Here is a 20,347-nt window from a genome sequence, read left to right on the forward strand (position 1 = left end):
AAATTCACAGAGGTTCACCTACCTCTGCCTCCCAAGTGCTGGGATTAAAAAGGCGTGCGCCACCACACCTGGCTCCGCCTGCTCCTCTAAGGCAGGTTCTCTCCCTTAACCTGGAGTTTATATCTTCTATAAGATGAACACCAGAAAACCCCCAAGATCCTCCAGTCTCGGTCTCCCGCCCTGCCTCTCCTCAGAGATGCAGTTTCAGGCATGTACAACACATCTGTTTTGTTACATGAGTGCTGGATTCAGACCTGAACTCCAGTCTTCATGACACTGAAGCAAGTGCTCCTAACTGCTGAGCTGTCCTGTCAGCCCAAGCTAACCTATCTTAAATTTTCTGATGACTTCTGATAGCTTTTCTAGTGGTTTAAACTTTTAAAATCTCTGGTGCTGGACAGATAGGTGGTTAAGAGTACTGGATTCTCTTCCTGAGGACCTTGATTTGATTCTCAGCATCTAAATGGCTATTCACAATAGTCTCTTAAACTCCAGACTCAGGGGATCTGGTGACCTCTTCTGGCCTCTGAAGGTACTACTGCATGCACATGGTGCATGCAAAGCACCCATACACACAACAACAACAATAACAACAACACCCTTTTTAAAATCTTTCTAGAAACAAAATAACTGCTGGGTGTGATAGTTTTAATTGTTACCTTGACACAATCTAGATTCACCTGAAAATAAAATTTCAAGTAGAAATTTACTGTCTGAATTGGGTTGCCCTATGGGTTTGTCTGTGGGTTATCTTGATTATGTTAATTAAGGTAGGAATACCCACTCATTATGGGTAGTACCATTCCCTAAAAAAGGTTTCTAAACTGTGTAAGCATGGAGGAAGCAAGCAGAGTCTGCATGTGTTAATTCACTGCTCTCTGCTCCTGACGACTGCATACAATGTGCTAGCTGGGAGTTCCTGCCACCCTTGACTTCTCTGCAATGAAGGACTGTAAGCTGGAACTGTGAGCTAAATGAACCACTTCATCCCTAAACTGTCTGTCCTGGTGTTTTACTGCAGCAGAAGAAGGAGAAAGTGGGTATGTGGTACATATCTACAACCTCAGTGCTCCTCAAACAGGAAGAAAGATCTCAAGAGTTCAAGGTAAGCCTTGGCTAAACAGCAAATTGGAGGCCAGACTGGGTATTAAATGAGACCTTGTCATGAAACAAAGCAAGAGGAGTTACTGTTTCACTGGAATCAGTTTTACTACTCAGGGTTCTCCAAAACATACACCCAAACACACATGTGCTCACAAAGTTCTAGAGAACCCTGACTAATAAACCACTGATTCCAAAAACAGTGAAACACACACACACACACACACACACACACACACCCCACACCCCACACAGGCAATTTATTAGAATAGTGTACAGGTTGTGGTCCAGCCAGTCCAACAATAGCTGTCTACCAACAAAAGGTCTAAGAATCCAGTAGTTAGCTGTTCAGTCCATGAGGCTCCCCAGAAAACATGGTCCAGATTAAAAGTATATCTTCCCACCTCAAAAGATCTGGATTAAGGGTCTTGTCTCAAAAAATCCAGATCAAAATGACTTACTCCCTCATAGGTACACACACATACCCAGCCCCTTGGATTTCGGTTAATTCCAGACATACTTGAATTGACAACTAATAAGATCAATTAGCAATCAAGAAAATGCCCCACATGTGTTCTGCCAATCTAATAAAGGCAGTGTCCCAACTCAGATTCCCTCACTAACAACAAGGGGCTGTCAAGCTGACAGCTGAAACTAACTAGAAATACTATTAAACATAAAGGCTAAGGAAAAGAGAGAACAAGAATCACAGGGGAAACTTACAACACAGGGAAATAAAAATTTAAAATATATATATATTTCTATGCTTGGAACTCTCAAATGACTATGCTTATCGAATGATAATGGGGCAAGCACAGCAGCACAGGGTTACTCAAAACAAAAAGAGCTCTTTCAAACAAGCCTTTGAGTCTCTGGAGTGTCAGGATTCACCAATTACCAAGCTGTCAAAGACTCATTAAAATACCAAAGGAAAAACATTCAAAATTTCAGAGAAAAAAAATATGGTCACCCAAAAAGAAAACAGAATTAGACCAGGACCAAAACCTTCATCCATGCTTAGGCCAGAAGACAATGGACCAGCATTATTAACGGCTCGGTAAGTAAAGGTGCCTGTTGTCAGCAGTGAGGGCCCAAGTCTGGTACCTGGGACATTCACGGTGGAGTAGGAGCATCAATTTCCCACCCTCTGACCTCTGACCCCTGTGTGGGCATGTGATGTACACACATGCACACACCACATCAAATAAAAGTAAAATGCTTTTTTAAAAAGAGTAGATGTTTATTGACCTAAGGCTGAAGGCAGGAGGAAGGGGGCAGAGAGACTGTAGGAGCTGGAAGAACAGAGAGTTTACTGAGAGTTTTACATCCTAGAAATGTCAGAGAAGCCACAAAGATAAAGTCTCACCAGCACAGCTGCCTAAACCATATCTGAAAAGTATGACATCAACTGTACACTCACCTAGAAGAGGGAAATGTCACTGGGCCTTGACCCTGGATGAAGAACTACAGGCAACTAAAGAATGCCGAGAGCTGCAGAGGTGGTCTTCCCCAGGGAGGGGCCTTGATTAGTTATCTAATACCAAGTGATCAGCTCCCAAGTCATATACATACAAGCAACCTATATGGACTGAAGAGGTTGTATTATATATTTAGAGAGAAAAAATATAACTCTCAAAATTAAAGAAACAGAGGCCATGAATCTGAAAGACAGCAGGGAGAGAGAGATGGGTACAGGGAAAAGGTTAAAGGGGAAAATGATGTAATTCTATTTTAATTAAAAAAATAAAAACTATAAAAGAGTAGATGTTTAAAGATATGGAAAGTCCTATAAAGTACCATAATCAGTTGGTCGGAGAATAAACTGAGACTACATATTCATTTATATTCATATTCCACCCTTTCATGAGAAAATACCTGACGATGTAGTTCACTGAAGAAAAAAAAAAGGAGACAAGCTATTGAAAACCAGTCTACTCAGAGATGGGGTCAAAAGTCCCAGTTATAATCCTTAGAAGCAGGATACCTGGACTGGAGTAAGAGGGCGGGACTCTGTAGGAGGTCTAGGGTTCAAAGCAGGTTCTATGCTAGATTGAGAAAAGCTCAAGATATGATGAAAGGATATTATTATTTTATCAATGGAAGAAAAAAAAGGCAGCTAGAAACTCTAGGACAATAAGAAGCTTTTAAAAGGGGGCCAGGCATGGTGGCACTGACTTCAACCCCAGTACTAGGGAGGCAGATCAGAGGCAGAAAGATCTCTGTGAGTTCCGGGCCACCCAGAGCTACACAGTGAGACTGAAGGAGAGGTGTATGGGTGAGATGGTTCAGCAGGTGAAGGCCGTACCCATCAAACCTGAAGACCTGAGTTCAAACCCTAAGACCCACATGGTGCCAGGAGAAAGCTCCCTTGAACTGTCTTTGATTGCTACACATGAACTGTAGCAGATGCCTCCCTCAAACATAGATAAATGTTGATATTTATGTAAATAGATTTATATACAACAGAAACAATATAAACAGAAACAGTTTAACTGGAAGCACCTGACATAACCTAGGCTGTCCTTGAACCTGTGAGTCTCCTGTTCCAATCTCCTGAGTGCTGGGATTATAGCTACGTGCCACAATGCCTGGCCTATTCCTGTACTCTTTTTTTTTTTTGTCTTTGACAGTTAATTTCCTGTACTTTGTTAGTATAATTTATGTTAAAATTTCCTTGCTCAAATAATTGCTTTTCTTTTTTAAATGTTCCCTGTCATATATTTCAAAAATTATATTTAATATACATGCTCTACATAGTAATCAAAAGGCACAGACTGTCTTGTTGGATTAAAAAAAAGCCTGACTTAACTATATGCTGTATATATACTTACCTTAAACATAAAGACACAAACAAGGGCCAGGCAGATTATTCAGTCAATAAAGTGCTTTGCAAGTACAAAGCTGAATGCTAGAACAAACAAACACCCACAAAAAAGCCAGGTGGGGTTGCCAGCATCTGTAATCCTAATGGGGCAGATGGAGGGGGCAGAAACAGGAGGCAGATCCTTACAACTTGTTGGTTGGCTAGATTAGCCAATCAGAACCCTCCAGTTTAACAGAGACTCATAAAAAGGTAAGGTGGAGAGAAATATAGAAAGATCCACTGTTGATCTCTGGCCTCCACATGCAAACACAACTGTGCATGTGTGCATATGCAAAGAGTGAAAAGACACAGCTTGGTGGTAAGGTGCTTCCCTACAATGGATAAGGCCCTAGGATATGGGAGGGGAAGTCTGAGGGGTGGTTGGTTGATAGGATACCGGATATAGGTTGGAAAGGACTGAAAAGGTACATCAGACAATTACCAAAAGAAAGTGGGAGTGGTTAAGTCATGAAGGCTGAAGAAGGATGCATGTCTTAAGACTTAAGGGCCTGTTCATCAGAGTTCTAATACTGAATGCACAAAAGACAGGCACTATGGGGCTAGGGAGGCATCTCAGTGGTAGAGAGCACACACTGCTCTTACAAAGGACCCAAGTACAATTCCCAACACCCATATTAGGGAGCTCACAACACCCCTGTAACTCCAGCTCCAGGACTCTTCTGGACTCTGCAGGGATGTGCATAAACCCACATACAGACATACTCATAAATAAAAATAAATCTCAAAGAGGGGGCACCGCACTTGTGCTCACTCTCAGGTTGTGATAGTCTCAACACTCCCAGCCGCTCCTTCCTCTTCTCTCCAGGATCTCTGTATATAGCCCAGGATGGCCTTTAACTCACTCTGTGGCCCAGGCTGACATCCAACTTGATTCTCTTGTCTCAGCACCAGAGTGTAGATACTTACCTTGCTAAGTCTGTGAGACTCTTTGAGGTGGCAATAATATTTCCACTTTACATATAAAACTTAGTATATTAAGTGTAGAATACAGATAGGAATTCGGAATTGGAGCACATTAGAACATCCATCTTGTAAATCTATTCACACATAAGACACTAATGAAAGGTTCTATTAATCTAGTTTTTAAGCTAAGCTATTTACATGTCAGCTCTAGCACTGCGCTCTGCCTCTAGCACCTACACTTCTTTGTCAACAAAAATGCAATGTCCGTATAGCAAAATATTGAGTAGATCCTTTTTTTAAATTTTCATTAAAAAATTACGTCTGTGTGACTCTAACAATGACCTTAAAAAGAGGAAAAAATGCAAGCAGATTCCTTACATTTAAGTATATTCTGATGTACACCATATCTATTTCACAAGCAATGATTTTTTTTTTCAACTCTTCCCTCAAAAAATCTTATGCAACCTACACAGATCGCAGCCCACCTCAACAAGCCGACTTTGTTCTTAATTGGGTGAATGTGCATAACTGCCAATCTTCATCACTGGTCCATCTAGTGACAACACAGAGAGATGTCCATTTCAGGCACTACTATGCTCCTCTTACTGATTTAAGGCTAGTGGTGTACAGTTCGTTTCCGTGTGGGGACCCTACTCAGAAAGCAAGTACGGAAGGGCCGCGGAAGCTCTGGCTAGTCCTTTTAGGCTCAGGTTGAGGCTCTGACACTCAGGAAGCTTCCGTTTAACATGCAGAACCCTAGGCTTTTCAGCTCCCGCACTGGTCCACGCAGCACGCGCTAGCTCCCGCATTAACCCAGGTCTGTCTGTAAATTCCCAGTCCTACATTGACCCAGGTCTGTCAGCTAATGCCTAGCTCCCGCACTGACCTACGTCTGTCTGCAAACGCCTAGCTCCCGTCTGCTCCGAGCGCGCTCACCTCCCGCACCGACCCTCCCCGCGCGGCCGACCCGCACTCTCCCGTCAAGGGCACCGGTGTCAAGCCCCCCCAGGTGCGGGACGCTCGGTACCTGCGCGGCGTGTTCAGCAGCCTCTGCTGCTCGTCGCCCTCGTCCTCGTCTTCGTCTGTCTCGGAGTCCGGGTGACAGTAGCAGAATGTGCCGCTGCTGCGCTTGCGTTTGCGGCCACCCGGACAGTAACAGAAGCTGTGGGCCGCATCCTCGCCCGCGTCCGACCTGCGGGCCGCGCCCCCAGCACCGGGCGTGGGTTCCGGCTGCTCTGTGCGCCCTGCGGGCCGCAGCACCCGGCTGCTCAGAGCGCCCATAGCTCCGGCGCCTAGGGAGCACCGAAGGGTCGCCCCGCCATGCCCGTCGCTCCACCGCCTACTCCGCCGCTGCCTCGCGCGCAGCCCCAACCGTCGCCGCGAACGCAGTCACCTCCATCCTCAGCCCCGCCCGTCGTGCCTTAGCCGACCGGCTTCTCAAGACCTCGCCCCCTCGTTCTCGCAACAAAGCGCGCGCCACAGGGCGCATGCGTACGGCGAGCCTCCGGAAGGGGCGGGGCGACTAGGAGGGAGGATGGAGCCTGCTCTGCCGGTTGCGCAGGCGCAGGCTGCTGGCTTAGCCCCGCTGAGCCCAGCCCCAGTAGGTGTAATACTTCGGCGGCTCCGGCGACAACCGAGGGTTGTGAGCACTATGTGCTTGTGCTTAACAGATCTGGGGATCTCTGTCGTTGGTTCTTCCCGTAAGGTTTCTCGATTCTGGGGTCTTATTCAGCCCTGTGCGGTTAATGAGAGGACAGACTTGTCACCATGGCCTTTGCTTCCCTTCCGGGCTCTAGGACCCGACTGGCCCGGATAGATACCCATCACCCACCTGGGATGACAGGGTTCACAGTCTGGAGCCTCAGCTAGCCCTCCAGGTCCTGGCCTCCTTCTGCTGCCTTGTTTTGATTTAATTATTATTTTATTGTGTCAATGTCTCGTACTACATACTGACCTTCGTTCGACTCACTGTATAGGATGATCTTGAACTTCTTATTTCCTGTGTCTACCCCTTGAAAGCTGGGATTACAGGCATGTGTCACATCACCCTCGTGGGCCTGACATGCCGAGTATCAGACGCAGCATTCCTGAATGCTAAGCAAGCATTCTATCAACTAAGCTACATTCCTAGCCCTCGATTTTTTATTTTTTTCAAGGAAGAGTGTCGTCACTCTGAAGCCCAGGCTGCCCTGGGACTCTGAGAAGTCCGCCTATCTCAGCTTCTGAGTGCTAGGAGTTGAGGCATTGAGCTGCCATACCTGCCTTCTATACTTTTCAAAGTAAAATGTTTATAACAGAATGTTTCAAACAGAGCAATACAAATACCTATGGACCCACTACTGGCTTGGAATTTTATCACACTTATTTTGATTCACTCTCTTTACCTCTTTAGCTTTATTGATACATAGTGGGGATTGATAAAGAGAAAAGCCTTTGTGTACTGACCCTCTGTTAACATCCTCTCCCTCTCTGTGCCATTTCTATGCATGTCTTTACATGCATATCCATAAGTACTCTTTTCTGCTGCACATTCAGACATATAATTTAAAGAAATTGGATCATCCCAAACCTATGATTTAGAACCTTTCTTCTCTCCTAAAACTATACTTTGAATGAAATCTCTAGTTAGTGTCACCACTCATTGTTAGACGCACCATTTACCTACTATCTCACTGAGGGGCTTCAGTTATTACTATGCTGATACTCTTTCACGGACACTACACACAGAAGCTTCATCAAGCAGATCCCAGAAACAGGCTTTCTGGGAAATTTTCATCTTTATGAGTTCTTGCCGGTGTTTTTCCTGGAACTGACTGCATCAGTTCATCATTTGTAGTCTGTGTCCTTTGTGGGCCACTGAGGATTTGTGTTCAATTCGTGCCTGAGAAATTCTGAGGGCACAAAACTGAGACAGATTGAAGGAGAAGTTGAAGAAAGAGAATGGTGGCTACAAGGGGATACGCTGGCATGCACATAATGTAAAACGTGTGTGAGGTCATCTTAAAACACTGTCCAAGAAGCCTTGTCGTATGGGCAAGTTAGACTATAACATGGTAGCTTCAAGTGTCACTAAATTTCTGGAAGGTAAAACATCCATGCTTAAGGAAGTGCAGATGAATGGCTCGCTGGTTACTGAGGAGACCCATGGGAATGTCTGTGAGAACCTGCCACAGCTACATAGGACTTAGCCCCACCCATAGAGCAATGGCAGTCTAAGGACAGACCTAGTCTCCTTTGCTCTTCTCCCTGCTGCTACAACCCAAGCAGGGATGGTGGAGGAAAAGAGAAGCCCTCCACACCCGTCTCCCTTCTCCAAGCTAGCTTCCCACTGAGGCCAGAACTGACTGGGGAAAGAAGCCTGAGGTTACACTTGGAACTTTGACTTGTTACGTTGATGACTGAGATGACATTATTTTGGGGCCTTGAGGAGCCACACAGTAGAGAGAGCGGAAAATTGTGACTTTGTACCCACCCCCCGAATTTATACCTAAAGATAAGGAAAAACAGTCCACTGGAAGCACTCAGCCACAAAACACTGTTCTTAAAATTCTGGCTAAGACATCATTTAATGGTAAAACTTCTGTTAAAACCAAAACAAAGAACCTCATAATGCCTCCAAAATGTCATAAAGTTGGGGTAGAGATTCCACAGTCCTGAGGTGGTAGCGTGGATCCCTGAATCTAAGTTAACTGGAGTGACTGCTCACACAGGCATGTTGTCAGTGATCCCAGTACCAGCACGGGAAGAACAAAGAGGGGGCGGGGGGGGGGGGGAGATAGAGTGTGTGTGTGTGCACGCGAGCGCTCTTTGTACATCTGTAACTCTGGTCCTTTGTGGTGCTGAGAACACAGGGTGTAGCTACCCCACTGAGCTCCATGCCTGGCCTTCTATCTGACATTTAATAGTCGTGCTGCACCGACTAGAGCCAAGTGTCACACGTTTTCAGAGGACAAACTAACATGTTACCTAATACCATTAAGTAGGCGTTAGCATACATAAATGCTAGTGGTTTTGTCATTAAGTAGGCGTTAGCATACATGAATGCTAGTGGTTTTGTTGGGGTTTTGTTTATTTTGTTACTTTTTTTGGTGTGAGAGAGGGGTGTTGTTCCTTAGCTTGTGTGAGAAGGGGACAACCTGGGGGATTTGGTCCTTTTCTTCTTCCATGTGGGTTCTGGGGATTGAACTCAGGTTGTCAGGCTTGGCAGCAAGAGCCTTTACCCACTAAACTATCTCAATGCTATCGTGTGTGTGTGTGTGTGTGTGTGTGTATGTGTATACCTGTGTGTGTTTATGTGGCTGTGTATGCCCATGTGGGAATCAGAAACTGACATCAGTGTCTTACTCTCTACATCCTCTTCCTTTCCTTCTTCCTTCTCTTCCTCCTCCTCCTCACCACCACCACCATCATCATCATCGAGACAGGGCCTACTATTGAACCTGAAGCTCAGTGATTTAGCCACGCTAGCTGGCCATCGAGCTCCTGAAATCTGTTCATGGCCCCATCCCAGCTTTGAAGTTACAGGCACACACTCATTGGCTATGCCTGGCTTTCACATTGGTGCCAGGGATCCCAACACTGCCAGCTCCCTGGACCTTATTTTGCTTTTTTGAGACTGGGACTCAAATGCCCAATCTGGTCTCACACTGGCTATGTACCCGGGGACAGCCTGAAGTTCAGATCTTCCTGCTTCCACCTCTCCAATGTAAACATTGGTCTTATAGAAGCAGGCTGACATATTACTAATGTGTATGTGTGTGTTTTTTTTAATATTGTTAATTCAAGTAGAAACTTAGCATCCTTAGTAAATTTAGTATTCCTTCAAAAATAGTTCCTTCCATGCTTCAGGGTGAAAAAAAAAATCTCTAGGGTGGAAAAGTAAAACAGAGAAAGAATACACACCCCTTTAAAGTCACCATTTTTAATTAAAAATGTCTCATGTTGTATACAAACCAAACTTCACGATTACATGCAAGCACAGTTTCTGAATAAGATCAAAAATGCACAGTGGGGGTCAAATAAACAGTCTAATGAGATTAATTATTTTTCGCAGAAAAAGAACTCTTCTCAGGTCATCCACACCCAGAGTACATTATGAGAGCAACCTTGGCTTAGGCCCACTCTTGACCATCACTTTGAGCAAGATTAGGACAGCGACCCTAAGACTGAGGAATGTTCAGCATGAGTGACAGGCAAGCACACGAGATCGCTTAGCCACACTTGAACTTCTTTGGTGAGCTGCTAACTTAGTTACACTTCATGGGGAGAAAGTGGTCTCGGTACAAGGAGATGAGCACGGCCCCGCCATACTCAGCAACTGCCAACTAACATGATAGGCAAAGCCAAGGAAAGGGGCTTGTGAAAACTTTGGATCTGTTTAAAATAGGAAACCAGATGGCTAATCTTAGTAAGAGATGCTGACGGTCCCACATGAAGAAATGACTGGCTTCCCGGGAAAGAAAATGGTTTCTGTTCTATAAAATTCACACTGAAAAGAAAATCTAAACAGATTTAATGCACTCGATCTCTACAAAACACAAATGAGGAAATAATCTGATAAAGACATGGGGCACATTTTAATTTCTAATTCTAAATCTCCATGTATGTCTTAAAAGCTTTGAAAGTACAAGTTTAAGGCATCAAAATGACTAATTATAGATGATAATAACACAGTCTGGATCCCAGAAGGCAACTGGAGGCGTTGTAATTGGAAATAAGCATTTGAGATAGTGTTAATAGCAGTGCAGAAAAATGAAATTAAAAAAAAAAAAAAAAAACAGGGTTAAGAAGCCTTCTGTCCTGAGCCTTGTTTTAATCATCTCCTCCACAGAGAATGAGCAGAACCTTCCTGTAGTCTCCGGAAGTGTCGCCCTGGGAGAAAGGAGAGCACAGTAGGCAGCATGTCAGGATGTTCTTGGATAGATTACACAGCTCAATATCACCTAAGTTTATTTTGCAAGCCTCACTGGATTTTCTCAGGTTCTCAAAAACTGTTTTTTAATTATTAAAAAATTAATACTTTGGGCTGGAGGAATGATTTAGCCACTAAGAGTATTTCTTGCTCTCACATAGAATCTGAATTAGGTTTTTGGTATTCTCAGTTGCCCATAGTAATACCTCCAGGGGATCTGACGCCTTCCTCTAGTCACCTTAGGTACTGCACACATGAGGCACATACATATACATATATATCATATACATTATACATACACATATACATGCGATGGTTTGTATATGCTTGGCCCAGGGAGTGGCACTATTAGAAGGTGTGGAGTAGGTGTGTCACTGTGGGGGCATTAAGACCCTCATCCTAGCTGCCTAGAAGCCAGTATCTGCTAGAAGCCTTCAGATGAAGAAGTAGAACTCTCAGCTCCTCTTTCACCATGCCTGCCTGGACATGATCCTGCTTTGATGATAATGGACTGAACCTCTGAACCTGTGAGCCAGGCCCAATTAAATGTTGTCCTTATAAGAGTTGTCTTGGTCATGATGTCTCTTCACCGCAGTAAAACCTTAACTCACACACACATTTTTAAAAGTAATACTTATTCTGTGGTTTTAAAAAGTTCTTAAGAGCCTAGGGTCTAGGAATCACCTACAATTCCATGACCTATGGATCACCGTTCTTAACATTCTGACATGTTCTTCTCTTTCTAGTCTTTTCTCTGTGTGTGATGAGATTTTTTAGGATGGAATTCATCTATGTCCTCATTTTGCTCTTTTTATTTCTGGTGGTGCCAGGACCAAGTCATGGCCATCCTCAAGCTAGGCAAGTGTAGGTAAGTGCTCTACTGAGGAACTGTACACCCAACCTCTGTATCCTGTTGTTTTTTTTAAATTTACAGTATCATTTAGTGATTATAGAACATTTTCTTACCCATTGTCAGATATTTAGGTGGTCTCTAATGTTTCATTACAGCAAACTTTGCTTCATAAAGCACCTAGATACTGAGTTTTTATTAATTTTGATTTGAATACATTCTCATAAAATGAAAATTACTAGATAAAAATTGTGGATTTTTCTACTACTTTTGAAATGAATTACAACAGTGACTTCCAGAGAAGTCCTATAATTTCTACATGGAAATTTTTATAGCCTAAAGAATACATTGTGGCCTTCCTTTCTCTTTCTTTCTTTCTTTCTTTCTTTCTTTCTTTCTATTTTTGGCACTAGAGATTGAAGGGGGCCTTGTGTATACATTAAACAAGCAAGGCTCTAAGTTCAATAAGTAAGTTTGGATTACTTCTTAATGGCCACCAAAACAAATGGTGCCTCTGACTTTAAGAGTTCAAATTGTAGTGTCTGTCATAATGAATAGTAATATATTATTAGTTTGTGTCAGTGCCCTGTGGAACAGTAAATATGCATTAAAGCCGCTTACTGGCATAGTGTTTTGTCATCCTCTTCATTTGGAGCTGTCCCAGTTAGGTTTCTGCTGCTGTGATAAAGACCATGACCAAAGCGACTTGGGGAGGAGAGGGTCTACTCGTTGCCCATAGTGGATGGACCTTCCACATCAGTCATCAATGAAGAAATGCCTCACGGGCTTGCTTGCCTACAGGGCAATCCGATGGCAATCTGAGGGGCATTTCCTCAGCTAAGGTTTCCCATTCTCAGATGACTCTAGCTTATGTCAAGTTGACAAAAAAAACTAACCAGCACAGGCAGGAGTTTTGTGACAATTTAATCCTTCATTTTCTACCCTACTTCCATGTACATGTGTGTGCGTGTAGTCTCATGAGCCGGAGGTCAACATGGGTATCTTCTCCTATGGTTCTCACTCTACACATTATTGAGACTCACTGAACTTGGAGCTCACCAACCGGGCAAGACCAGCTAACCAGAGCCCCAGGGATGCTCTTGCCTCTGCCTTTGCCTGCACTCGAGTAACAGATGCTTGCTGTCAGTCCTCTTATGTGGGTGCTGGGTACTCATGCTTACATGTCAAGAATTTGCCCATTGAGCCCCCACTACACCCCCCAGCCCCATGTTCCCATGTCCTCATTCTTCCTTCTTTTAACAGCAGCTCTCACGTAGTCAGTGCCTTCCCTGCTCTTCAGGATATCTGATTCACAGGTCAAATCTTAATGAGATGTTTGTTGTGTGGGCAACCCAAGCTTCTCTGAAATTAGTCTCAGCTTCATGTTTATGAGATTCTCCAGGCTTCTTAGAGAAGCAAAGGCCCAGTTAATGAGGGGTTGTGAGGGGTGAGTCAGTTTTCACCACACCCACGCCACCTTAGAACTCCTGGCTGTCTGGTACCAAATAAAGAATGGTAAGTGGGTAGGGGCAGGAGGAGGATGCTTTCTCCTGTTTCCATCAGACCTTTCCCGCCCCACAGAGGACCCTGGTTTCATCTGTTCCTGCCATCGTTATCAGGCAGATGTGGAAGTTCTGCTCTTAAAAGTATTCATTAAAATTTAGTAACTGAGAATTCTATTTGCAAGATCTGAGGAGCTAGAAGTTGGCACCCTGGGGGAACAGCTACTGTCAGCCTCACAGGTCACGGAGCTCAGTGCTGTGAAGAGAAGGTGTGAACAGGAGACCAAGTGTGAGGACCTGCTGTTCCTTACAAGGAGCCTCTTAGGAAATGCATCTTGTGTGAGAAACGCATAGGTTATAGGAATCCATGGTGGGTTATTTAATAAGAAATGTCTCCCACAGGCTCGTGGGTCTGAAAACTTGCCCACCAGTTGGTGGCGCTGTTTGGAGAGGTTATGGATCTTTTAGGAGGTGCAGCCTTGCTGGGAGAAGTGTATCACTAGGATTGGCTTGGAAGTTTTATAGCCTTGCCCCACTTGCTGTTCACTCTGTTTCCTGTGTTCAGATAAAATGTGATTAGCCAGCTTTCTGCTCCTTGGGCCTTCTGCAATGCCCTCCCTCCTCTGAAACTATATGCCAAGATAAATTATTTCTTAAGTTGCTTTTGGCATGATATTTAGGCAGCAGCAGACAGTAAATGAAAACATACAAACGTGCCCAGTTTATTTCCCCATTTACTCGGTGCATTTATGGAAGGCATGTGGCAGATCTCGGAGGGAAGAAACAGAAATATAAAAAGCAATTGAGAGCTTAAATAATGGGGTATATGCCAGTTACAGACATAGGTCTTATGTATTTCAAGGGCCCTAAAGTTTGCAATATCAAATACTGGAATAAATTATGTGAGGTTGTAACACACTTAACATTTTCTTCCTTTATTTTTTTAATTTTCTGTGTTTGGGTGTTTTGCCTACGTGTGTCTGGGCAGTACATGCACATAGTCCTACAGAGACCAGAAGAGGGAGTCGGATTCCTAGAACTGTAGTTACAGGTGCGCTGTCGTGTGGGTGCTGGGAATGGAAATGAGGTCCCTTGGGAGAGCAGTCAGTTCTCTTAACTGCTTATCCCTTAGCTCCAGCCCCTGGTACTCATTCTCACCAACCTTTGGGACTGAGGTCAGGAGTGACGCTTCCTCCTCACACTCCATGTTCACTTGAACAGGTCAATTACTTAAGATGTCAGGGCTTGTTATACTATACATGTTTTAAATAAAAGCAGAACTAAACCACTGCCCTAAAATGTCCATCCTTATTTGGGGCCAACATAAATTTTTTACTGTATTTAGCAGGTAAATACTTCTTATATACCATGAGAAAGGGGGTGGGGCTAGGAATTCCTGAAGTACGAGCCATCTTTATTGAGAATGACAGATGCCAAAGAGGAGAAAGCCAGTGGTGCTGCACCCCAAGGCCAGACCTGGATAGTGCACCTACCTTGATGAAAGAGTACAAAGACTTCCCATAGAGCCTCTTGAAGTTCGCCCGGATGTCTAGCATGTCAATCTCCGCTCTTGAGACCATCACTCTGATGAGGGTGTTGTCATCAGTGCCTAACCCCTGAGGAAGGAGCACGACTCTGCATGATGCTGTTCATGGTCCAGCAAGGCAAGACAAGGCACAAGAGTGAATCTGTACAGAATCCTCTGCTGTATGACCTGGAAAGCCTGAGGAACATTCTCATGCCTTACCTTGGGATGCAAGGCTGGACACAATCCATCTTCCCAACATGGCTGTGTGCTGGCCAGAAGGCATGCTCTGTCTTTCCACAGACAGGCTCTGTGCTGTTCTTGTCTCCCCAACCCATGTGGAAAGCTTTCCCCAAGGTTCCGATTAAACATAACAACCTGTTCTCTCCCTCCTCCCCCATCCCCTCTCCTTAATAAGACAAGGCCTTGCTATAAGTAGCCCAGGCTGGCCTCAAACAAAGCAATCCTTCCTTTTCAGCCTCCCAAGTGCTAGAATTCCAGGCGTGTGCCGGAATACATGGCTTCAAATTCCTTATATATTCCTTTCAAATCCTCCCTCAAGAATACTGAAAAAAAACTCCACTGTCTTTTGTATTGCTATAATATTGGGACGCTGAGCGCCTGTCTTCCATTCTGTCCCGCCCTTGCTGTTTTCTGCACGGTAGCTCTTTCCTTGAGGACAGATGTTCTTTAAGGACAAAACACCCAGTGTGATGACACAGGCCTGTGATGCCAGGACTTGGAAGGCTAAGGCAGGATGAGCAGAAGTTCAAGACCAACCTCATTTCCATAGAGAATTCCAGGCTAGCCTGGGTTATATGAGAACTTGTTTCATAACAACAAAACACCAAGAACAACAACAAAACCCAAGCACTCAGGTTCCTGGTTTCCTGCCCCAGGGACTTAGGGGTTCCTTGACAGGACTGCCTACATAGGGTCCAACACAGATCTGAGAAGCCGGCCCTAAAGGTGGAGTTCGCCCCCTGGAGCACTCCGCCCTCCATGAACTGTGTAAACAAATTGTGTATATGCTTTATGCCTCAGTTTACCTAGTTGTAAAACAGGGCAGTTGTGTCCCTGTTTCTGTTGTGGGGCTAGAATTAATCCATACCCATAAGGCACTGGGATCAGGGTCCACACATCACAAGGCTGATGAGGAACACAACAGGGAGTTGAGCTGAACATTCCAGGGTGGAATTTGGGTGGCAAACTTAAGAAGGTGAACAAAAAATATGGCGCGGTCTTTCAAACGATAAAAGCACAGCCGTTTACCTTCATGGATTTATAAAGCCTCTCAGCAAAATATGCAGGTTTATTCCTCATGCACTTCACTGTGGAGAAAATGAACAGGAAGAAGTGAGCAGAGGCCACGCCCCTGCCCAGAAGCCCGCCCCATTCTCACGAGCGCTTCCTGTCTCTTAATAAATTATCTCTATTTCTAAAAATAGGAAAATAAGAATGAAAAGATTACAGAAAAAACCTAATAACAAAAAAATATGACAGTCTAGGTTTCTATAAAGTCCCAAGAAAAATTCCCTTATTGCTTTGTTAGACCCCTTTAAGCCAAGTAACACTTCCTGACACTCTGGGCCCTTTTAAAAGGACAGGAACCTCGGCTTAGCAGTTCCTGGAGAAGTCATTAATGAAGGCCATTGAAGCAAGAGTGGTCTGTAGTTCCAAAATGATTTACAACTGCTGTATAAAACAGTTATTACAAAGTTGGAGAAATGGCTCCGTGGTTAAGAGTCCTTGATGTTCTTGCAGAGGACTTGGGGGTTGGGGGTGGGGAGTTCAGTTCCCAGCATTCACATGATTGCTCACAACTGTCTATAACTCCAGTTCCAAAGGATCTGATATACAGTTCTGACATCTTAGGGCACAAGGCATGCACACGGTACACAGACATACGTGCGGGCCAAACACCCATACATAAAAACTTTTAAAAATCTAAGTGAAACAGTTTTGAGACCCACCATGCATTGACTTGCCAGATACAGCTAGTGTGGCAATCTCTCTCCTACAATGAGATAGAAAAATGCCAAAGACCAAAGACATGAGCCCCTGGCACAATAGCAGTCAGGCTCTCACATAGCCCAGGCTGGCCTTGAACTCTCTATGTAGCTGTGGGTGACCTGGAACTATTGATCCTCAGGGCTACCTCCACCTCCCAAGTGCTGGAATTACATGCTATGTGTGCTAGGGTTAGCTCTGCAAACATTTCTTGTTTAAAGTTGTAGAACAGCCATATGGGTGGCTCATGGCTATGATCCTAGCATTCACAGAGCCAAGATAAGAGGATAAGCCACTAAGTCAAGGCTAGCGTTGGCTACTGAGTGAGACTATCTAGAAAAAGAAAATTCTGGGGCCAGAGAGATGGCTCAGTGGTTAAGAGCACCGGCTGGTCTTGTGGAGGACAGGAGTTTGGTTTCCAGCACCCATGTGGCAGCTCACAGCCATCTGTGACTCCCCTTACAGGGGATCTACCACCCTCTCCTGGCCTCAACAGGTATTGCATACATGTAGTACACAGATGGACATGCAGGCAAAATATTCTGGAACATCGGCTGGCAACTGGCTGTAGTTCAGGTACTTGGGGACTATGGAGAGAAGACTCCATTAATCCAGAGCTTCCAGAGCAGCCTGGCCGACTCACCATTTTTTAAAAACTCCAGAATGTACCCACAGTGATTGAAACAGCTTTAATTTCAGGAAGACACAGTTCTATATCTCTGTGACAACATTTGGATATGATATCAGCAGGGTCAACTCTATTGCTCACCAGCTCACCTATGGCCAGCAGGGCGTCTTCAAAGCTTCCAGACGTCTCAGACTTAATGCTCTGCTCAATGTCCTTCTGGGAGATCCTTTTGTATTCATCAAACACTACGACCAATGAGAAAACACTGTGATTTAGAGAACTGGGCTGGTGTGGTGGTCATCTGCGAATGACACTCGCAGCTAAGCCTGGTGACCTGAGTTGATCCCTGGGACCCACATGGTGTGAGAGCAGCAATGACTTGGGCAGGTTGTCCTCTGCTCTCTACACGTGATCAGTGGCATTTACATACTTATATACATGTATACACGTGTGCACATGCACACATACACACAAACACACATACACTCCCTCACACATATACTTACTCTCTTTCTCTAAATAAATAAATACACAAATAAATAAATAAGTATAATAAAATTTAAATTCAGAAAACTAAAATTTATGGAGAGAATGAATACAAGCTTATGGTACTTTTGTGTGTGTGTGTGTATACATGTCAAGAAACCAGTTAGCCAGGCAGTGATGGCGCACGCCTTTAGTCCCAGCACTTGGGAGGCAGAGGCAGGCGGATTTCTGAGTTCGAGGCCAGCCTGGTCTACAGAGTGAGTTCCAGGACAGCCAGGGCTACACAGAGAAACCCTGTCTCGAAAAACAAAAAACAAAACAAAAGCCAAGAAACCAGTTAGTCCTGCGGATGAGCACCCAGGCAGGATGTGGCCTGCTGGATGGGCCCATACAGGAGGAAGAGCGCTGAGATCCCTGGAGAACATCAGGCACCCCCTTCCCCTGGCTAGGACCTTGGTCCTCCCTGTCAAGTGGAGAGAGTCTTTGGGGACCTTTGCTTTCTCCTTGTTTAAGCAGACAGGGTCTGGTGGCTCACACCTGTGATCCCAGTTTGTGGCAGGTGGAGGCAGGGACAGCCATTCTTCAGTTACATGCTAAGTCTGAGGTCAGCCTGGACTACAGGAGGCCCTACCATTTTGAAATGTCAGCCTCAGAAGTTGCCTATGTAGTCCTTGTCCATTTGGCTCACTAAGACAAGAATGATTCTGACTCCTCAAAACTGAGTCACATATGGGAACAGCGGGTTGCATCTTTTAATAAAAATTTCACATTATTATTATTATTACTTTTTGTCAAGGACTTTTGAATGTGATGAATACATTTTCCTCTTCTTCTAAAGACTTCTCAGGATGTCTTGCTTATCTCCTTAGTTACCTTTGCTGACTGTCCTATGCCCATCTGTGTGGGTCTTACAGGTGGTCAGTCAAGGAACACCAGCATCCAGCAACTTTACAACCTCAGCCAGCAGGATCCTTAGAGCGACGTGCCCACCAAGGAGGTGACTTTCCTGCTTTTTCTTGTTAATTTTTTTGGGTCAGGCATAGTGGTGTACACCTGAGATCCTACCACTTGGGAGGCAGAGGCTGGAGAATCCCTGTGAATTTGAGGCTAGCCTGGACTACATAGCAAGTTCCAGGTTAGCCAAGGCTATACCATGAGACCCTATCTCAGAATAAATTTGTGCGGGGTGTGGTATGTGTATGTCCTAATGTATGAGAATGTGTATGCATGCATGTGGGAGCCAGAAGCTGGTATCATGTGTCTTCATATTTTTAGCTTATTTTAATTAAATAATTTATTTCAAATGTGTTTACACCGCTTATTATGTGTGTATTTGTGCACACAAAGAGCACAGAAGGGCACTGGGTGTCCTCCTCTATCCCTCATTATCTTACTACTTTAAGCCAGGGTCACTCACTGAACGAGAAGCTCAAACTATTTCAGTTAGGTTGGCCAACTCCTGGGCTCCACCAGTCTTTGGCTTCCAATGCTGGGCTTATAGGCACATGCAATAATACCTGGCTTTTTTTATGTGGGAACATGGGATTTGAACTCAGGCCCTCATCCTTGCCCAGCAAGCACTCTTTCCTGGTGAGCCATCACCCAACACTCCACATTATTATTATTATTATTATTATTATTATTATTATTATTATTTTGTTGTTGTTGTTGTTGGAGACAGTCCTCTCTATAGCTGGAGCTCACTGACTAGCCAGACTGGCTGGCCAGCAAGTCCCAGGGGCCACTTGCTATTCCCACTGTTCCTGCCTAGGAGTACCTTGATTTCTGTCCTTATGAAGGGGTTCAGATCTCTCTCCAGTATTGGGAGCCACCAGTATTTTCTCTTTCCTTTTTGTCAGTTATATTTGTCCAGAATCAAAGAAGTTAATTCAACCCCCACTGTACACAGGAACAGAAGCTTTGAGACAGAAAATTATCCATGAACCCTTAGTTTGGGACACTACTGTTGGTAACAAGACTATTCAGTTTCACTACCTAAATAGTGCTTAAAATAGTGTCTCTTGTGCCAGATGTTGGTGGTGCCTGCCTTTAATCCCTGCACTCTGGAGGCAGAGGCAGGAGGATCTCTGTGAGTTCAAGGCTAGCCTGTTCAACAGAGCGAGTTCCAGGACAGCCAGGGATACACAGAGAAACCCTGTTTTGAAAAAAAAAAAAAAGTCTCTTGTTAACTTATGAACAAGTAACTTTTTTTTTTTGCATTTGTGATTCTTTTAATACAAATTGCTATAACAAATACATAAAGATATGGCAGATTATGCATTTGATCAAAGGACTTGATTTAAGCATAAAACAGATTCAAATAATCTAAGGTTGTGCATAAGATCCAAGGATTTGCCTACTGGCTTGTAAGTAGCCTTCTTTCTAATGAGAATCCATTATTCCTCAGTTGCAGAAGAGACAGGGCACAATCTGTCGTAAACAGGGGACTGTTGTAAAACCAGGATAATATTCTTAAATTACGATCATTCTCGTTCAATTGAAAAGACTCTCCCAAGTGCCTTCCAGCATGGTAGTATGTAGTCTGTT

The 20,347-nt window shown here is 44.3% G+C and overlaps 2 protein-coding genes across 5 annotated transcripts in view; both read right to left on the reverse strand.

Moving 5' to 3' along the window:
• Window positions 1–6,363, reverse strand: part of Gmcl1 (germ cell-less 1, spermatogenesis associated) — a 42,966-nt gene extending 36,603 nt beyond the window's left edge. The window contains exon 1 of the mRNA XM_034512096.2: window positions 5,916–6,363. Within this exon, the coding sequence (XP_034367987.1) occupies window positions 5,916–6,169 (254 nt within the window). The 5' untranslated portion in view covers window positions 6,170–6,363. The remainder of the gene's footprint in view (window positions 1–5,915) is intronic.
• Window positions 6,364–9,793: 3,430 nt separating this feature from the next.
• The window catches only part of Anxa4 (annexin A4), a 56,416-nt gene continuing 45,862 nt past the window's right edge, over window positions 9,794–20,347 (reverse strand). For 3 of the 4 annotated variants that reach the window (XM_076940048.1, XM_076940049.1, XM_034512241.2), the window contains exons 10-12: window positions 17,464–17,559; window positions 15,949–16,007; window positions 12,318–14,767 (exon numbers count right to left, since the gene is read on the reverse strand). In XM_076940048.1, coding sequence (XP_076796163.1) covers window positions 14,432–14,767; window positions 15,949–16,007; window positions 17,464–17,559 — 491 coding nt within the window. In that variant the 3' untranslated portion in view covers window positions 12,318–14,431. Of the gene's footprint in view, window positions 10,760–12,317; window positions 14,768–15,948; window positions 16,008–17,463; window positions 17,560–20,347 lie in introns of those variants that run through there. The other variant, XM_034512239.2, reaches the window with a different exon arrangement.

The sequence above is a fragment of the Arvicanthis niloticus genome, chromosome 9 (genome assembly GCF_011762505.2).
Source record: "Arvicanthis niloticus isolate mArvNil1 chromosome 9, mArvNil1.pat.X, whole genome shotgun sequence".
Lineage (NCBI taxonomy): Eukaryota > Metazoa > Chordata > Mammalia > Rodentia > Muridae > Arvicanthis > Arvicanthis niloticus.